At 55.6% G+C, this 18,703-nt stretch overlaps 2 protein-coding genes across 7 annotated transcripts; one reads left to right on the forward strand and one right to left on the reverse strand.

Annotated features, from left to right (window-relative positions):
- ACAD8 (acyl-CoA dehydrogenase family member 8) lies at window positions 1-13,817 on the reverse strand. The gene is made up of 11 exons (XM_027562177.1): window positions 13,665-13,817; window positions 9,629-9,729; window positions 9,071-9,240; window positions 8,390-8,499; window positions 8,001-8,077; window positions 7,605-7,742; window positions 4,437-4,572; window positions 4,258-4,355; window positions 1,835-1,987; window positions 1,563-1,665; window positions 1-470 (listed from the first exon to the last, which is right to left on the reverse strand). Exons 1-11 carry the CDS (start codon window positions 13,774-13,776, stop codon window positions 418-420), a joined length of 1,251 nt encoding a protein of 416 aa, XP_027417978.1. The 5' UTR covers window positions 13,777-13,817; the 3' UTR covers window positions 1-417.
- Window positions 13,818-14,009: 192 nt separating this feature from the next.
- THYN1 (thymocyte nuclear protein 1) lies at window positions 14,010-18,522 on the forward strand. 6 transcript variants are annotated; one of them, XM_027562182.1, is made up of 8 exons: window positions 14,014-14,198; window positions 14,475-14,817; window positions 15,350-15,531; window positions 16,465-16,533; window positions 16,871-16,963; window positions 17,391-17,486; window positions 17,818-17,887; window positions 18,337-18,522. In XM_027562182.1, exons 2-8 carry the CDS (start codon window positions 14,775-14,777, stop codon window positions 18,381-18,383), a joined length of 600 nt encoding a protein of 199 aa, XP_027417983.1. In that variant the 5' UTR covers window positions 14,014-14,198; window positions 14,475-14,774; the 3' UTR covers window positions 18,384-18,522. The 6 variants fall into 6 exon arrangements, with proteins under 6 accessions (XP_027417982.1, XP_027417984.1, XP_027417983.1 ...); XM_027562184.1 differs by having other exon boundaries at window positions 14,015-14,198; window positions 17,818-17,845; XM_027562179.1 differs by having other exon boundaries at window positions 14,017-14,198; window positions 17,695-17,887.
- Window positions 18,523-18,703: the final 181 nt, after the last annotated feature.

Raw genomic sequence — 18,703 nt, forward strand, 5'->3', positions numbered from 1 at the left:
TCTGATGCAGCAAAGGTGTTTTATTCAACATTGTGTGTATTTATTTATACTGTCTTACAAGGTAGCTATTTTCAGCCAAGATAAAATCAAAATTTACAAGTTATCAAGGAAACATGAGGTCACCCATATGAAAGAGAGAGGATTGTAAATAATCACTTTTCATAAAAAGGAAGAGGGTCGTAAATAGTTACTTATCACCATATGGAAAAGCTAGAAGGAAATGCATACATTCCTCAGTCCCAGGGAGGAGTTTGCTGCTCCACTTAATTCCTGAATATTCAGGAATTAATAAGGGACAGAGGATTCATGACAGATCCAGAGCAGCACACAGGAAGCCTCCTGTTCAATGCTTCCTGACAGTCACCGTGCCTCCACGGGGGCGCCCACCACCGACCTGCTGTCGGAGCCCGGGGCGGGCTACTCCTGCAGCAGGCTCCTCGAGATCAGCATCCGCATCACTTCGTTGCTGCCTGCGAGAGGGAGAGGGCGGGCTGGGCCTCAGGGTCAGGGACCAGTCTGACCAGGACTGTAAACAGCAGTGCTTTTCATCTCGACAGATGTCAGGAAGAAGGAAAAACTGACTTGTAAAAAACCTCTCCTGATGGCAAAAATGCTTTTATTAGGTAAAAACAGAATAAAACAGCAGAATATACACGTAGTATAATTCTGTTCTTTAAAAGTGTATCTACAAGCACAGAAAAGGTCCAAAAAGAGTACTTCCGGTCTAAAACATAAAAGGAACCCAAAATATTAACTCAGATGTCAAAACCTGAGTGATCTTTTTAAACTTTCCTTGTGTTTTGTAATTTTTCAACAATAAATACACCAACATCGTTGGTAATCAGAAAACTGAATTTTAAAAGAACAAAAACATTTTCCCTGAAAGGGGGTGGAATCAGTTGCTGGGGGAGGAGAGGAGTTGCTTGCTTCATTTTTACATTCTTTCTGATGCAAAAAATGCTCTAGAACCCGGGAGTCACAGCTGCCAAGCCTGTGCACTGGAACCCAGGAGCCATGGCCGCTGAGTCTGCGCCCTAGAACCCGGGAGCCACAGCCACTGATCCTGCACCCTAGAACCCAGGAGCCACAGCAGCTGAGTCGGCGCTGTAGAACCTGGGAGCCATGCCACTGAGCCTGGGCCCTAGAACCCGGAGACACAGCCGCCGAGTCTGCACTCTAGAACCTGGGAGCCACAGCCTCTTAGCCCATGTGCTCCAACGACTGAAACCTGTGCTCTGCAATAAGAGAAGCCACTGCCATGAGAAGCCGGAGCATGGTGAAGAAGAGTAGCCCCTGCTTGCTGCAACTAGAGAAAAGTTATGCAGCAACAAAGACCCAGCACAATCAAAAATAATAAATAAAAAATAAAACTGACATAGGTCAAGAGCAGGGGGAGGGTGACCTCAGAGGGGACAGAGCAGAACTTCCTGATCCCCAGGCCAGTGCCCTCCCCTCCAAAGGGGCCAGGAGGGAGGAGGAAGGCAAGCGGGGCCCAGGCGGCACAGGGACAGATGCCGGGCTGAACACTCAGCCAGGGAGGAAACCATCTTGGGCACGTTTACCTTCAAGGATCTGATGGACCCGGGAGTCCCGCACATACTGCTGGACGGCATAGTCTTTCAGGTAGCCATAGCCACCATGCATTTGTAGGGCCTGGTTGCAGATCTGCAGGGAGATGGGGGTGAGGACCCTCAGGTCCCGGGAAGGCGCTCCTCCCCATGAGCACCCACATGGGCCTCTCCTGAGTAACTGGTGCCTCAAGGAGCACCCCGGGAGTGAACAGAAGGCCCACCACATCCTGGGCATCCAGGAGAGCTAGAGCACCAGCACTCACCGCAAAGCATTCGTCCGTAGCGAAGAGTTTGGCCATGGAGCACAGGACTATCGCGTCCTCTCGCTCCTCCTGCAGAGCTGTGGCCGCAGTGCGGATCATCAGCCGTGAGGCCACCAGCCTGGCCGCCATGTCGGCCAGCTGAAACTGCAGGTACTGCAGCGAGAGGGGAGAGAACCACACACACAGATGGCTCAGCACTGCCGGGGGCCCTGAGAGTCCCCTCCAAGGAAAAGCCTCAGCCACGGGCCCCTGGGCCCCACCCAGAATGTGCCTGGTAAGCTCCAAGTCCTCTCCACTGCCGCACTGCAGTCACCACCTCCTCAAGGAGATGCCCCCTGTCTACCCCTTCAACCTATAGCCAGTAAAACGCCCATAGCTCCACACAGGTGCCTCTGCGCAGCACACCAAGGTGCCCTGGTGGCCCACACCTCTGCACCTCATGGTGGTGGGCTGGCACCTGGAGGAACAGGACCCGAGGACCTGAGACCCCAGACCTTGGCCCCTGGCCTGGCAGCTGAGCCCACAGCAGCGCCCAGGACCCAAGAAGTCAAGACAGGCGAGGCACTCGAGACCCCAGCTCCACCCCTACTCCCCTACCGCAGGTGACCCTGGACAAGGCGGAGGCACCCACTATCCAGGTGCCTCCAGTGGGATACCAGCCACAGCCAGAAGCCTGGGTGCAGGGAGCAGCAGGGAGCCCGGGCAACACTCCAGGGAGAGGCCACACAGGCAAGAGGAATCACAGCCTGGGCTGCTGAACCATCCACTGGAAACCAGAAGAAAAGCCTCCGGCTTCCAGCCTGCAGGGCTGTTAGGATCAGGCAGAAAAAAGCTCTACCTAAGAACAGACTGGCTGCTTCTAACGAGCCAGCTGAAGAGGAGTAACTCACCAGTAACACAGGATATCACAAAAAAATGACAATTCTCCAGAAACCAAACCAGTCATGGATACTGGCTCTAACTGGTGGAGAATTCAAAAGAGCCATCATGAGGAAATTCAACGAGCTACGAGATAACTCAGGAATAAAAGTAATGCACAGAAGGACTATTTTGCCAAGAACACTGACATTTCAAGAAAGAATCAAACCAAAATCCTGGAGCTGAAGAACTCAATAAACGTGATGGAGAATGCATTAGAAAGCTATGGAAATATAGCAGACCATATAATTAGAGAGCCTGAAGACAGAAACCTGGAAATGATTCGGGTGGAAGAGGAAAGCTAAGATTAAAACACAATCAACCCTACCAGAGCTGTCCCACTCCATCAGAAAGAGCAGTGTAAGGATGGTAAGCATCCCAGAAGGAGAAGACAGCGGATGGGGGTACAGAGCTCATTTACAGAAGATCTGAGAACGTCCCCTGTCTGGGGAAGGAACTAGATATACATGTCCAGCAGGCTAACAGACGACCGCAAGGCAAACAGACCATCTCCCAGACATATATTAAACCTGTCCAAAGTCAAAGACAAAGATTCTTAAAGTCAGTCAGAAAAAAGACCATAACCTACAAAGGGACCCCAACAAGCTAAGAGCTGAACAGAACTATCCCACGATCCAGCTATTCCACTTATGGTATTTTTCCAAAAAATATGAAAACACTAATTCAAAAAGATACATGCGTCCTTAAGTTCACTGCAGCATTATTTGCAACAGCTAAGACGTGGAAGCAACCTAAGTGTCCAACAAGAGAAAGGACAAAGACGATGGAATGTGTGTACACGAGGGACTACTACTTAGCCATGAAAAGGAAGGAATTCTTCGATTTGTGAAACATGGATGGACCTAGAGTGTTGCGTTAAATGAAGTCAGACAGAAAAAGACAAATACCACATGACTTCACTCACACGAAGAATCTAAAAAACACACAGTAAATGAAAACACCCAACAACCTCACAGGTACAGAGAACAGACTGGGGGTCACGAGAGGAAGAGGGCAGGACGAAATGTGCAAAGGGGGTCAGCTGAACGTGATGCATGGGATCAGATTTCTGGTGGTGAGCTCGCTATGGTGGGCAAGAAGCCCAGTTATAATGTATGCAGGAAACTTTAATGATGTTGAAAACCAGTGTTACCTCAATAAAGAAAAAAGAATGAAACACAAACAAGCAATCACTCCAATCCCACTCCCCTGAAATAACTACTTTTTGCATTTTCAGAGGTATCTTTGAAAACGTTTTATTAGTGTTTACATGTATCTATTTCATAAACAAAATAGCACATGCTCCTAAAATATCATGTTTCTTTTGCCATGTAATCCATCACGAATCTTCCTGCGACTATAAACAAAAACTATTATAAACGGGACAGAAAAAAGGCACAAGTTCTGGCTGCAGTGAGGGCAGAACCAATAGAGACAGCAGGGCCCCACTGCTCCAGAAGACATTTTGGAGACAAGAGCAAAGGAAGGGACACGCGGGGAGTTACCTGGCTATTGGCCAGAGGCTCTCCAAACTGCTTCCGGACCTTGAGGTAGTCTCGAGCGAGGACGATCGAGGCGTGAGCGGCGCCCAGGGAGCAGGAGGCTGGGAGGGAGGGGATCAAGGCGGCCAGTGAGTTGGGGGCCGTCGCGCCCGCCCCCCGCCCCCAACCCCCGCGGTCCTCACCAACATTGATCCTCCCGCCATTCAGGCCCTTCATGGCGATGAGGAAGCCCTGGCCCTCGTCCCCGATCCTGTTGGCCACCGGGACGGCACAGTCTTCAAAGATCACTGCTTGGGTCGGCTGTGAGTTCCACCCCACCTGGCAAAAATCAGGGGCTGTGTGGCGGCCCGGCAGTCACCACACAGCGCGATGTCTGCTGTCCACCCGGGCCCGAGATAGGTGCTCCACCGTCCCGGGACTCAGGCTCCCGAGAACTCAGCTGAGGAGAAACAGGAAGGCCACACTTCAGTATGTCAGCTCTGACAGACTTCCCTTTCAGCACAACGTTTAAACATACCGAGGACACCTACTTCCAAGCATCTGCTCACCACACCAACCTGGTGCGGGACGGGCTCCAGAGCGGGGGAGCCACTCACACACCTTGCCCAGCGGGGCTTCCGGCGGCGTCACGCCGGCGACATCACACTGGTGACGTCACGCTGGCGGCCGGAAGTGGGAGTATTCACGCCACAGACGCCGACAAAGGCCGCACAGGAGGAGCTCTTGCTCTCTGCTTTTCCTAGGGAGCTGGTTTAGCAAGACACCCCTCAGTATGTCAGTCTCGAGCCCAGGGACGGTTTTCCACCCCTAGGACGCAGCCCATGCCCTCTAACTAGCCGACGGGCAGCCCGCGCGCCTTCTGGGGCCACGGTGTCCCCAGGGACAGCTTCACTGGGAGGCCGGCTGAGCCCCCTTCCTCACGAAGAGCTGGATTTAGGTGCCCCACAGACATAGACTGGCCTCCTTCCTCTCCGCTCCAGGAGACGCACGCTGTCAGATCCTGCGGGCATGGGGTCGGACGAGCCCTCGGCTCAGGGGCTGGCAGCCCTTCCTGCACCGCCCCCTTCAGGGCGCCCTGCCTGGGAAGCGGCCCCACCTATGGCCTTTCCTCTGAAGCCTCTGTCCAACCCTTCCTCAGCCCCTCCTATCCCTCACCTGCGCCCTCTCTCCTATCCCGCCCCCTTCAGGGCTTCTGCTGCCTCTGCCCCTCCCTGGGAACCCCACCCCCACCCCCACCTCCCCGTGGAGCCTCCCAAGGCCCCTCTGGTCAGCAGGGCCGGCCCTGACATCTTGTCTTCCAGACCCCGAGTCTGAACCCTCCCACCCTGGCTGTGGGTCTCCCTGGACACTCACCTCCCGTTCAGGACACACACCCCTGGCTGGGGAAGCTCCGGGGACCTTAACATTGAGTTGTAAGAGAACCACAGACACATGGCCGCCACCTCCCAGCCCCTTCTGGTGAAAAAGTCTCCCTCCTCCCTAGGGCAGAGAAGCCCGCTCCTCACCGCCTAGAGTCCCTGTGAAGCTGCAGCCAGAAAGATATTCCCCAGTCCCAGCCCAGAACAAGGAGTCCCTGCCTGTCCGTCGGTCTTTCATTCCAAAGACCACCTTCCCACTGCCATAGAGGAGTCCTCCCCGCTACCCGTACAAAATCTTTTCACGACTAAATCCAAGCTAAAGCAATTCCACACTCCTTTTCTGTTTCAAGTTCTCAGCTACAGAAGGTGCTCAGTACACCAAGTGGAAGCATGTACTTGTAAGAAAGATGAGCAGGAGAGAAAGCCAGCTGCTCAGGCCACAAGAGCAGCCAGATCAAGCGAGGCGGTCAGCAGGTGACCCCTCACCTGGCCGGCAAGCTCTCCGACCTCACCCCACACGGAGCCCTCTGCTCATGACCCTCCGGCCACACTGAGAAATTCTGGCTTCTTCAAACACACTAACCTTGTTTCCATATCAGGCTCTTTGCAACCACTGCTGCCTCTGCCCAGATCCCTCCTCAGGGGTGGCTGGCAGCCGGCTCCTGACCTGGCAGACTGCATCAAGTGACACCTTATCTTCGGCTGTCCCTACACGAGCAGCTCTCCTCCGCCTGTGTCACACCCGGCTCGCTCCCCTCCCTCGCACTGACCCACCCGCTGCTCACAGGCAGCCCTACACCCTGGCGCACCGTTCTGGCCGGTCTGGCCTTCCGAATTTCCCATTTGTCGAGAGAGACGCAAAGCACAACTAATAATAAAGAGGAAAACCAAAAAGCAAAAGAAAAAATAATGTATGCTTGCAAGTGAGAGGAGACAGAGCATAAGGAGAAAAAGAGAAACTTTTTGTATAAGGAATTTATTTTACAATTTTTTTCCAAGCCCCAAGCTAGCTAGGTTTCGTAATACTGCCAACAGATATCAGAAATACAAATGTGTTGAATCAGCCAACACTAGCTTTATAAGAGCAGAAACACCAGAATCAGTATAACCTGGTTCTATAATACAACGTGTCAGACTCCATGTCAGTCCATCTCAAAACCAGCCTGTCTCCCAAGCCACGTGAACACAGCTCAGCGTGTACAGAGCCAAGAGGGCACGTGTCTTACAAGTGCAGGCAGGCGAGAGCATAAGGCTTTGCACACCCAGTGCTGAGAGGGTCCGGCTTTGCTGCACGAGGGGCACGGAGCCTCTCAGGCCCTGGCAGCTGCAGAGAGTCAGGATCAGGGACGGCACGGAGCAGCCTGGGGGCCTGGGGAGCCAGCAGAGGCGGCGAGAGGCAGACTTGGGGCCATCTCTTCGCGGACTGCTGCCCGGGCCCGACTCTAAGGGCACCTGCTGGAGCTGAGGACTCGCCGGGCCAGCCCACCTGAGCAGACCCTAGCTCAGGGCCAGGGGCAGGGACGTAATCACAGGCCTACGGCTCACAGCCTGGCTGTGGGATCTGTCCATCCTGGAGATGTCTTCTCGAGGCCCAGGGAAACACCCTCCTCTTATGTTACTGAGGGACCCACGGTTACCTCCAGTAAGCTTTGCTGAGCTAAAGAAGAAAAGTGGGCCAAAAGCATTTCACTCCTGAGATCTCTAGTCTCCTGTCAGCATTTCTTCCTGGGTAACAAGTGGGCGCAGAGATAGGAAGTAAGAAATATAGGCCAGAAGTGGCAGCAGGAGCCGGTGGAGAAATCCCTCTGTTGATGTAAGCCACTGGCAGGCGCGGTGCCCTGCCAGCAGCACCACATGATGCAGTGAGGCCTGCCCCCACTCCCCGCTGTCGAAACCCTCAATGAAGCAACAGCCTGCAAAGCCAGGGCGGCAGGGCGGACCACTTGCTGGGGCGGGGTTCCCACCTGAGGCTCCCTGGCGAACCGCACTCACCTTTTTCTCCTTCTTGCCAAAGCTGAGGCCGGGGGTCCCCTTCTCCACCACTACGCAGGAGATGCCTCTGGGGCCTGGCCCTCCTGTGCGGCACATGACTACATAGATGTCAGCTTCGCCGCCACCACTGATGAAGGCCTGTGGGGTTGCAGCAGGAAGACAGCGGGTGCCCCGGTGACGGGGCAGTGGGAGGTGAGGGGCAGCGGGAAGGGGTCCCAGGACGGGCCTAAATGGGCTCAGGCCAGAGGAGAAACAGTGATGGTGAGCACTGGGACGTAGGTCTGAGGTCCTCGCCCCAGACACGGTTCACCTGCAAACATGCGGGCCAGGCCGGGCGGGTGGTGAGGGGAAGGGCTGCCACCCTGCCTGGGAGGGCCGCGGCTGCTGGCCGTGTACCTTGGAGCCATTGAGGATGTAATGATCGTGTTGTCGCACAGCAGAGGTCATGAGGGAGGCAGCGTCGCTCCCACTCCCTAGGGCGGGAGGAAGGGGAGCTGAGAGGTGGGGGTGCTGGGGAGCGGAGGGAGCCCCCGCGAGGTCCCAGCTCCCGAGAGACCGTCCCTAACGACAGACGCCTTCGATCCAGACCTGGAGAAGATCCAGACCTGGAGAAGCGCAACGTGCTCAGGGAGAGCCCCCCGCTCCCCCTCCGCACTCCCGCTCCGGGGAGCCCTGAGCCTTGTGACCTGTGAGCGTGTGAGAATGCTCAGTCGGGATGGAGACACGAGCCGAGCCAGGGCAGGCGGCCGAGGCTCCGCAGGCCCGCGGGCCGCACGCACACCCACCTGGCTCTGTGAGGCAGTAGGAGGCGAACTTCTCCATGGTGCAGAGGGGCGGGCACAGCCGGTGCCGCTGCTCCTCGCTCCCGAAGCGGTCGATAATCCAGACACACATGCTGAGCACACCCAGGAGGCCAGGGCAGAGACCGAAGGGAAAGGCAGCTGAAGGGAGGGCACGCACGCAGGGAGGGGAGCAGAGCACAGGAGCGTGGCGGGGAGAAGCCACAGCTGAGAAGGCTCACGTTTCAAGCAAAGGCCTGGATTAGCACATAGTCCGGGAGCACAGCACCCAGAGGGACCCAGGGCCAAGGTCACCTGGGCGCTGGCTACACTATCTCCGGTTAGGTTAACGGAGCTCCCTGAAAATCAAGCCGTCCTATGTACTCTCCCAAATTAGTGGAGGCTTCATCTCTGGGTTGAGGAAAAGGGAAGTGAGGCCATTTCCTAATGCAGAACTCTTGTCTGGAACCAGGGCAGCTGGCATTTGGGAGAAGGCCAGCATTCTCTAAGCAACACACAAGATGACAGATCCGAGCCAAGAGGTGGCCGCAGACCTCGCGCGAGCTGTTGACACACTGGCTCCTCGGGCGGGGGCAGGCACTACACAGCGAAACCCTCTCCTGTCCACACAGAAGGTGCCCACCGACCAACGCCAGCACACGCTGCGTCCACCGGGCTGGCACTCACTTGTGGATGCTCATGTAGGCCGTGGTGCTGGTGCAGCCTGTGGCCAAGGCTTCAAAGATGACGGAGGTGTCCAGCCGCGAGAGGCCCGCCCCTCCGACATCTGTTTGAACATACACCCCCCCGAAGCCCAGCTGCGCTGCCTTCCGCATCGTGTCCACAGGGAACAGCTCCTGTGGAGAAAAGGGCAGGGTCATCGGAGAGGGACTCACAGGCGGGCTTCTCATCCAGGGGCGTGAGGAGGGGCCCAGACGTGTGCACGCAGGAGGGGACAGAGCCCCTCGACTCAGCGCCGCTTTTGTCGCCCACACAGCGGGCCAGTTAAAATGCATTCTATGTGGACTGCTTTCTGGCACTGAAGTTTCTTTTTATCATTCCAGTACTGCCTGGGTTTTAAGAGTGCCCAAATCTTAATTTTCATCTACGAATTAAAGCGGTGGCATCTGCAGAAGGAGGCCTCGCGCCCCTACAGGACTCGCATTTGCTGTGAGTTTTGCAAGCTGGGTGCTTGGGAGGAGGCAGGCTCTTGGTGGGAGGCACCGTGCAGCTGAACGCCCTCACCTTCTGGTCCCACTCTGCCATGTGCGGCGCCATCTCCCGGGCAGCAAAGTTGAAGGCCACTTTCTGGAACTCTTTCTGCTCTTCACTTAGTCCCATGGAAGCTGTGGGCAAGGCAGCATTTACTCTGAACCAGGTCGGGGCTCAGGGGAGAGGACAGCAGGCCAGAAGCCCCATGCAGCGTGGCGGGCAGACGACTTCGAGAGCACCCCTACATGGAGCTCCGCCGCGCGCCCCCGTGAACCCGCACCTCCCTTCGGCACTCCCGAACACACTAGCCGACTTCTTTCACCCTGTTACTACTTCTTCCATTACTCATCTTTCGCTTTTCCTCCTTGTAAAACCACATTAAAAGAATAATAAACACACAGAGACCCTCACATTATGGTAAAACGTTTTTTCCTTTAGGATGCCCTACCTTTTCTGTATCGGAATCTGTGCCTATTTGTCTATATGCATCAACAGAGTCATTCTACAAGCTCAATCAGGAAAGGAAAACAGGTGTACTTTGGCTTACTTTCCAAACTGAGGATAAAGGCCCTGCAGCAAAGCTGTGCATTTGAGAGTCACTGAACATGGATACTGAGTCTTCCAGCGCTGAGAACAAGGCTAAGGGCCTCCTAAATCTGTCTTTACCAAATGCATTCAGAAATTTTAGTGTTTTCTTCCCCGACTATTAGTGCTTTGCGTAATTCCTTCACTTCCAGCTCTAAGCTACTTAAGAGCTAAGGAACTGACTGAGCGATACCATCAGTCCAGTTTCATCAGGATAAGTTTTTCTAGAACCACAAACGTTTTCAAAGAGATGGTACTACTCCAGTATCTCACGACAGGTGACACTCTTTAGAAGAAAGATCCCTGCATCAGCCTGACACACTGACCACCCAGTTCAGTGTCATTACTTTGCAGCTGTTCTCTAAATAGCCAGTTCTCCGAATGACGTGAACACTGTTCTTTTTCTATGTACTTTTTTTTTTACCCCCAAACACTGTGTAGAGTGAATGCAGAACAGGAGTGAAATGTCAAACACAGCGACAGGCCCACTGGCCAGTCCTGTGCCTCAAACACTTATCATTTTCCCCACTTTGCAAGGTGACAGACGTTCTGCTCAGGGCAGGCCGGAAGCTAAAAGGAAAGAACCTAAGCACAGCTTGCGTGAGAAGACCACAACCTGTTGGGAATGGTGTAGAGAATGTGCAAAAGACAGGACCATGAATCCTGGGAGCCATGCCACAGAATCGTCAGCAACCTGCACAGGGCGAATCCCATTTATTTCTCCTTTGTTTTCTTGGTGCCCCTTGGAAAGGAGCCCCTGCCTCAGATGTGCTAAGAAGCCTCAAGGAGTGTCTCTTACTGCGGGAGGCACAGTGGTGGCTGTCAAAATGTCGAGGGCAAAGTGGAAGGTGCAGGCTCTTCATGGCCTCCTAAGACTCCATCCTTCCATGTCAGACCAGGTCCTGGGGGCAACGGTACAGAGCACAGGGGGCGTGGAGTCTCAGGGACAACCCCCTCCAGCACCCAACTGCCCTGCAGCCATCCTCTCAGAGAACCTGGCAAGCCCGGGCCTCAGGAGCAGCCGCCTGTGAGCCAGGAGAGAGCTGTGTGTCCCCGCCCGGACTCTCAGTCAGATGGGAGTTGTGAGGATTAAAGGTGGCATTACCTTCAGAAGTCCAAGGCAGAAACGACACTGGGCGGTGTTTTCAGAAATGTGGTTAGGGATAAACAACTCAAGGTTCCCTACTCAGGACTCAGGCCATTTTCCACTCCAGAAGAATTCGGACCGGAGGTCTACCACGGGGCAGTGCTGGGACAGGATGTTGTGAGTGCTAAGGAAACGAACAGCTGAGTGTATATGCGCTACAGAACTTCAGGCTGAGCAACAGCTCAGTACATGTTTTCAGACGCTATTAGTACTGACAGATACAAACAAGTAGTTCAAGGTGTAAAAGGTCTGAGTGCATCTAAACTGCAAGGAGATCCAACCAGTCCATCCTGAAGGATCAGTCCTGGGTGTTCACTGGAAGGACTGACGTTGAAGCTGCAACTCCAGTACTTTGGCCACCTCTTGCGAAGAGCTGACTCATTGGAAAAGACCCTGATGCTGGGAAAGACTGAAGGTGGGAGGAGAAGGGGACGACAGAGGATGACATGGTTGGATGGCATCACTGACTCAATGGACATGAGTTTGAGTAAACTCTGGGAATTGGTGATGGACAGGGAGGCCTGGTGTGCTGCAGTCCATGGGGCAGCAAAGAGTTGGACACAACTGAACAATAACAACAACAAAAGGAGAACACTGCTTGGAGTAAACAAGCAAAAAGTCAAGTTAAAAAGTAAATAATACACAAGAAAGTGTGCCCAGTTTCCAGAAAACATGAGCCAGAAAAACACAACAAAAACCAGGCCACATGAAGTTTGCTGGAGCTATTGGCAGAGTTCAAGAAGCCAGTACATAGACGCCAAGACACACACACACAAATGCACACAGAAGTAGTAAAGCTAAAGAGAACAAGAACCCACATCAGAGGAGGAAAACCTTGATTGTACAGTAGTTCAAGGGTGAACAAGAGCCCAAAAAACCGAACACAGGAATCTCTGAATGCATCAAAGCCCACACCTAACCAGATCTCAATAGTTCCGAGAATCCTGGCGCCAAGAGAGCACGTGGGAAGCTGCAGCAAATTGCAATGGACAAGCAAGCAGGCGTCTGCAGGGTCTGCAACTATTAATTACACAGCTTTCAGGAGGGAAGGCTTCTCTCTCAGCCTCAGGTCCCCACTGTAAAATGAGAGGGCTGCACTAGACCCTAAGCAAGTTTCTTCATCTGTAAAATGATATATAAGATATAAGGAAACTCAGAACCCTCTTAAAAATTACTTTTCACATTAAAATGCACCAAGAAACAATGAGAAACGTTTGTTGATCACTTCCATTAACTTGATATTAGAATATGCAGAATGATACACTGAAAGGACAACTTTATTTCACTAAAGTTTCTTTTAAAAAGCTGATAAAGCAATTCATGTGTTGAAGCTACACCTCTAGCCACAGGAAATATTCTTATTTAACCTATTTGCTGCCAACCAACAAAGGTAATCCTGCTTACCAAATCCTAAGTGCAAGGACGGGGCGGGACCCTGTGAAGGTGCTTTAAAACCCTGGGAAGAAAACTGTCCTGTTCCTTAGTGTCCTTCAACTCTAGATATTGAGCTGAGGCACTCGGAAGCTGCTCTATTTGCTTACAAAAGTGTCATTTACTTTAGATTTTTTAAAAGAAAGATTTCAAAAGAAAAAAGTGTTTTTCTTTTTTGACAGCATCACAGGGTCTGGTTACCCCCTAGTCGGCCTAGGTCTCCCCTACTCCGTTGTGGGTGTGTGTCCAGTAGTGTCCGATTCTTTGCAACCCCAAAGACTTTTCTGTCTCCATGGGATTCTCCAGGCAAGAACACTGGAGTGTTACCATTTCTCCCTCCAGGGGACCTTCCGGACCCAGGGAAGCTCTGCTGCGCTGCAGGCGGGCTCTTTACCGCCCGGCCACCAGGGAAGCCCCGCTCGGTGACTCGCATGGAAATTATTTGCTAGGAGACACTCCACTCAGGTCTATAAGCTCTGGTAGTTTCCCACTTGCTACAAGTTACTTTTCTGCAGGAGTTTCAATAACTGTTTTGTAACCATAGATGTTGTTACGTAATTTATTTATATGAGCGAGTCTTGGATCACCGGAGGTTTGTTCACCGATCACAACCACCAGCTGGCTTTGCACGTCCTCACGACCTTTAGGACTTAAGTTTATGATTAACAACAGCAAAGCTCACGAGTCCCTGCGGCGAAGCCCGCCCTTACAGCAAGCAGAGGTTAACAAGGCAGCTCCGAGTGCTGGGAGAGAAGGGAACCGCAGCCCCAGGCCGCCTCGCCAGTCCCCCACCGCAAAGCGCCGGGACGGACCGGCGGCGGCCGCCGAGGGCCCCCGCCCACCAGAGCGCCCCCGGGCTCCGCACGCGCCGACCCGGGGCCGAAGCCTACCCCCGGCGGGACTTACGGTCGATGCAGGAGACCACGCCCCGCCGGGCGCCGTCGGCGGGGCCCCGGGGCCCGCGGCGCAGCCCCCTCAGCCGCGCCCCGACGCGCTGGCAGCCTCCTCGCAGCATCATCGCCGAGCGACCTCTCCCAGCAGCTCCGGCTGCTGTCTGAGCTCCCGCGACCTCGGCCGGCAGACAGGCCGCGGGGTCGCGCCGCACTGTACGTCGGGAGCTGTAGTGCGCGCCGCGGCCCCGACGGCGTGCTCGGGGCGCCTGTGGGAGGAGCCGGGACTACAATTCCCTGAGGCCCGCGGGGCCGCGGCGCGCGTGCCAAGACTGGAGAGCGCCGCGGGCGGGGGCGGGGCTCGAGGGGCCGGGCCTGAGCGTGAGGCGCGGACTGAGAGAGGGGAGCTACGGAGGCTCGTGCCGGGGGCTTCGCGGGGCGCAGAGGCTTCGCGGGACTCCGCGGAGGGGTCCAGTGAGCGCCCGAGGCTGCGGCCGTCCCGACCCGCGGGACAGCATGCCGCGAGCCCGGAGGAGGCCGGCGGGGCCGGGTGAGCGCGCCGGGCCGCTCAGCGCGAACGGGGAGGCCGCGAGGCTGGTTCCGTGATTCGGGGCCCCGAGCCGCCCCCAGGCTTCTGTCCTGGGCCCTTCTCTGCCACTCGTCCGTCCGAGCGCTGACTGTCCGGGGAAGGCGGTGGGACGAGGGCCGGCGCGCGCGGCCCCCACTCCCAAGGGAGCCACACGCCGAAGGGAAAGGGTCGGGGGGCCGGGGGCTTTGTCTAGCGTCGAGAATGGGTAGGAAAGCGGGGCGTCTCTCGTGTTCACAGGGTGACGGGCATTCTCAGTGGAAGGGCAGCAGCAGCAGAGCACTCAGAGGCAGAGGAAGTGCTTCCCGGAGACGGGCGAGGGTTTCGGGTTGTTGAGTATCAGTGCGCCCGGTGCTTACCGAGTCCCGCTCACTGTCCAAGGGGGCCACCGGCAGAGCAGGAGGGTGCCGCGTGTCAGACGGCCGTCAGGAGGGCTCACGTGGGAGCTTCCACTTAGTCCAGAGGCCGTGCAGGAGGGTCAGGCGGGTTCAGGCCAGCGTGGCAGGCTGGCGCAGAATCTGGCGCATACCCTCCAGGTGGATGGTGTGGACTGACTGCAGGTTGAGCGTGACCACGAGCACAGGTAAAAACTCAACAGTTCTTAATTACCAGGCACCCACTCTGCTTCAGGCACATTTCCTTCGCTGGAGGGCAAAAGTCTCATCCATGCCGGCAGACTCCTCAGTGGTGGTTTTATCCATCTTCTCTGAGCACCTTCAAGGAGTGGAAAGGAGGCAGGCTCAGAGCACAGTGAGCAAGGAAGGAGTCTGCGTGACATAGAAGCTCATGTTCCTGAACACTGATGATGACGCCAGGCTTTTGTATTGTGCTTGTGCTCAGTTGCTTCACTCTGTGACCCCATGGACTGTAGCCCGCCAGGCTCCTCTGTCCATGGGGTCCTCCAGGCAAGGATACTCGAGTGGGTTGCCATGCCCTCCTCCAGGGCATCTTCCCAACCCTGGGGACTGAACGCCATAGCTTTAAGTTTCCTATGTTGGCAGGTGGGTTCTTTATCACTAGCACCACCTGGGAAACTCTGACTCCAGAGCAGCTGTTTTTCCTGCATCCGAACTTTCTCAGCAGGTAAGAAAGTTTTCTTTTTGTTTCTTTTGCAGACATGAAGGGGCCAGAAGAAAAACGCACCAAAACTAAGAACCTAGGGAGGGCATCAGCCCAAGTGGAGAACTCCAGCCTCCAGAAGACTCCAGTCTCTGAAGACAGTGGGGAGGCTCTCAGCAGCTACTGGCTGATGAAGTCAGAGCCAGAAAGTCGACTGGAGAAAGGTGTGGACGTGAAGGTGAGGTGCTGCGCCCACCTCCACGGTGCACAGGGGACGCCACAGGGCCCATCACCTACTTCTTGCCTCTGAGGAGCAGGGAGACGGTGGTGTGGAGTAGGACCAGCAGGGTTTATTGCCATCTGCGCTGTGACCCTCCAGCTTTTCTCTAGAGGGCCGGGCGGTCGTGGTCGCAGTGCTGCTGCCATCACCAGAAGGGGCCACGCAGCGTGCGTGGGAGGGGAGTTTGGGGGAGAACGGGTTCATGTGGTCCTATGGCTGAGTCCCTTCACTGTCCACCTGAAACTCACCACGTTGTCAGTCAGCTATACGCCCGGGCAAGATAACAACAAAAAAAACTGGCCATAGGCCACCTGTCTGTGCTCCAGTGAAACTGTCTGCTAGTCAGGCGTGGGCCAGATGCAGCCCAAAGGCTGGTCCACCAGCCCCATGCCAGGCAGCACTTGGCCTCAGGCTGCCTTTCTCTGGCCACCCACTGTGCCCTTAGGTATCTCCCTGCCAACAGCTGGTAACCAGGGGGTGAGTGTGACTCAGTTCTCACACAGCCCAGAGACAACACAGTTGGAGATGCTATAGAAGGGATATATATTTTAATAATAGAGAAATAGAGATAACGGGATTAGCAGATTAATTACCCACTCCCCTAATCCTCTGGACTGTGAGGAATGACAGGGGGGCACAGGGCTGCCGTCTGCGTGCCTGGCATGCGCAGCTCTGGGGTACTATCCCCAGAGGCTCCTGGGCCCAGATGACAGGGTGGACAGGGCTGCTGTCTGCGTGCGTGGCACGCACGGCTGTGGGGTACTTTCCCAGAGGCTCCTGGGCCCTGCTGCCAGCAGTGCTCACACTAAACGGGGAAGAACATGTCTGCTTCCAAACGTCCTGACCTGCTGGCCCAGGAGAGTTCACCAAATGACCTTGTTTCTGGCCCAGTTCAGCATCGAGGATCTCCAGGCACAGCCCAGGCAGACGACGTGCTGGGATGGTGTTCGCAACTACCAGGTAGGTGGGCTGGCAGGACCGTGAGGCTTGGGGGGAGAAGCCTGCTTCCCTCTGACTACTCAGGAGTGAAGCTGTCTCGGCCAAGGCTGCTTTTTCCCTGAACCCAAACCTGAGGATACACAATAAATACCTGAATTTCTCTGGCTGCCTGCAGTTTGAAACTGCCTGTGTTCCAGCCAGTGTCCTGATACACATCTGGGCAAAAGGCAAGGATGGAACTGAAGCGGGGGGTAGGCTGCAGAAAGGAGTCTCAGCTAACAAAGGCAGACTCGATTTCCGCTGGCTGGTGCTTCCCGCCAGTGGGAGGACAGCGCTTGTTCCTTGTCTGCTGCAACAGGCCCGAAACTTCCTGAGGGCCATGAGGCTGGACGAGGAGGCCTTCTTCTACCACAGCAACTGCAGAGAGCCGGGCATCGCGGGCCTTGTGAAGGTCAGGCATCCAGGCTGAGGGCTGATCCGGCTCCCTTCATGTGGGTCTGGGGACACAGCTTAGGTGGGTCATCGACGCCCCCCGACCCTGGTCAGGAGTAGGTGGCAGGCCTACAGCAAGGTGGGCCTGCATCCCAGGCCCCGCAGGCACAGGCTTCTCGTGGTCCTGCGCTCAGGCAGGCCGGCAGCCAGCGGACACGCGACTGTGGGTGGGGAAACCGGTGCCAGCAGCGAGCTCTGCTTGGTTGGGAGCCCACTGTCAGGGTTGCCTCAGACTGCAATATTCCCACACGTCTAAGCCCTCGCTGGCTCTGTGGCAGACAGACGGGGTGAGACCATGTAGGCCAAGAAATGGAAGCTGGACTCGGACTGAAGTCTGGCTGTGGAGCTGACTGGACAAATGACTTGAGACTCGGATCTGATTTCAGATTGTGAAGGAGGCTTACCCAGACCACACACAGTTTGAGAAAAACAATCCCTACTATGATGCATCCAGCAAGGAAGACAACCCCAAGTGGTCCATGGTAAAGTTACTCCTCTCTTTCCCAGCTCACGGATGGACAGAGGGCGGAGGCTCTGGGGTCTCTAGGGCAGGGCACAGAGCCCCGCTTGTCAGTGAGGCCACTCTGCCACTGGGGTGGAGGACGGGCGCGGGCACCCTGCCGCGGGGCCTCCTACACTCAGCTGACGCAGCTGGGTGTGCTTCCTGCCCCGCACGCCGCTGTCCTGTAGGTGGACGTACAGTTTGTGCGGACGATGAAGCGTTTCATTCCCCTGGCCGAGCTCAGAGCCCATCACCAAGCACACAGAGCCTCTGGCGGCCCTTTGAAAAACATGGCTCTCTTCACTCACCAGAGACTGTCCGTCCAGCGCCTGACCCGAGGTGAGGATGGCCCTTGTCTTTGGACCACATGCCAGAACGACCGTGAGTTCTCTCGTACTCGCTGGGGAAGCCTAAGCACAGCGGTTAAGGGCTGTGTCCCCGCCCCTGTAACTCCCACAAGAGGCGCTCCCTGGGCTGCCCAGGGTGCCGTGTGTGGCAGCAGCCAGAGCCCCCTGCCCCGTTCCCGAGGGAGCGGCTGCTGGCCTCGCACCGGAGACGACCTGCTGGACCGCTCCGTTCAGAGTGGAGGCTCCACAGACCATATCCCCCCAGGCTCCTCTGTCCGTGGGACTGTCTAGGCAAGAACATAGGCAAAAACACTGGACTGGGCTGCCATGCCCTCCAGGGGATCTTCCCGACCCAGGGATCGAACCCGTGTCTCTTAGGCCTCCTGCATTGGCAGAGGGGTTTGTTACCACTGACGCCACCTGGGAAGCCCATTCAAGGGGTGATACAGACCTAATTCTTCCTCTTCGTGCCCTTTTCGGCAGAGGAGTTTGATTTTATCCTGAGCCTGGAGGAAAAGGAACCGAGTTAATGGAGACGCGGCTGCTGAAATTGACAAGATGTTGCCCCAAAGTCAAGCTACCGCAAGACGAGAGGCAGTGTGGGGAGCACGCCGGTTGTGAGCAGTGGGGCCTGGTCCTTTCTAATAAACACCCATGCTTAAGTTGGAAGCGTTTCTTTCAGTCAGCATCGTGGGTAGAACAGGTTTCACAGCCCCTTGGCCTGATGCAGGGCCCAGTCTGCTGACACGGCTGTCTCTACCCTTCCCTGCCAGCCCCTCAAGCTTCTGGTCCCACGGAGATTAAACCAGCAGTTTCAGGACAAGTTGCCAAGCTGGAATCAATCCGAAAT

The sequence above is a fragment of the Bos indicus x Bos taurus genome, chromosome 15 (assembly GCF_003369695.1).
Source record: "Bos indicus x Bos taurus breed Angus x Brahman F1 hybrid chromosome 15, Bos_hybrid_MaternalHap_v2.0, whole genome shotgun sequence".
Taxonomy (NCBI): Eukaryota; Metazoa; Chordata; class Mammalia; order Artiodactyla; family Bovidae; genus Bos; species Bos indicus x Bos taurus.

Excerpts from the sequence above, each read along its gene's own strand:
- THYN1 (XM_027562179.1), top strand. The coding sequence starts at position 14,775 with ATGGTGTGGACTGACTGCAGGTTGAGCGTGACCACGAGCACAG. Across the intron at positions 16,964-17,390 it reads GCATCGCGGGCCTTGTGAAG|ATTGTGAAGGAGGCTTACCC; the intron begins GTCAGGCATCCA and ends ATCTGATTTCAG. Across the intron at positions 17,888-18,336 it reads GACCACATGCCAGAACGACC|AGGAGTTTGATTTTATCCTG; the intron begins GTGAGTTCTCTC and ends CCTTTTCGGCAG.
- ACAD8 (XM_027562177.1), bottom strand. The coding sequence starts at position 13,776 with ATGATGCTGCGAGGAGGCTGCCAGCGCGTCGGGGCGCGGCTGAGGGGG. Across the intron at positions 1,666-1,834 it reads CTACGGACGAATGCTTTGCG|ATCTGCAACCAGGCCCTACA; the intron begins GTGAGTGCTGGT and ends ATCTCCCTGCAG. Across the intron at positions 471-1,562 it reads GGTCCATCAGATCCTTGAAG|GCAGCAACGAAGTGATGCGG; the intron begins GTAAACGTGCCC and ends TCCCTCTCGCAG.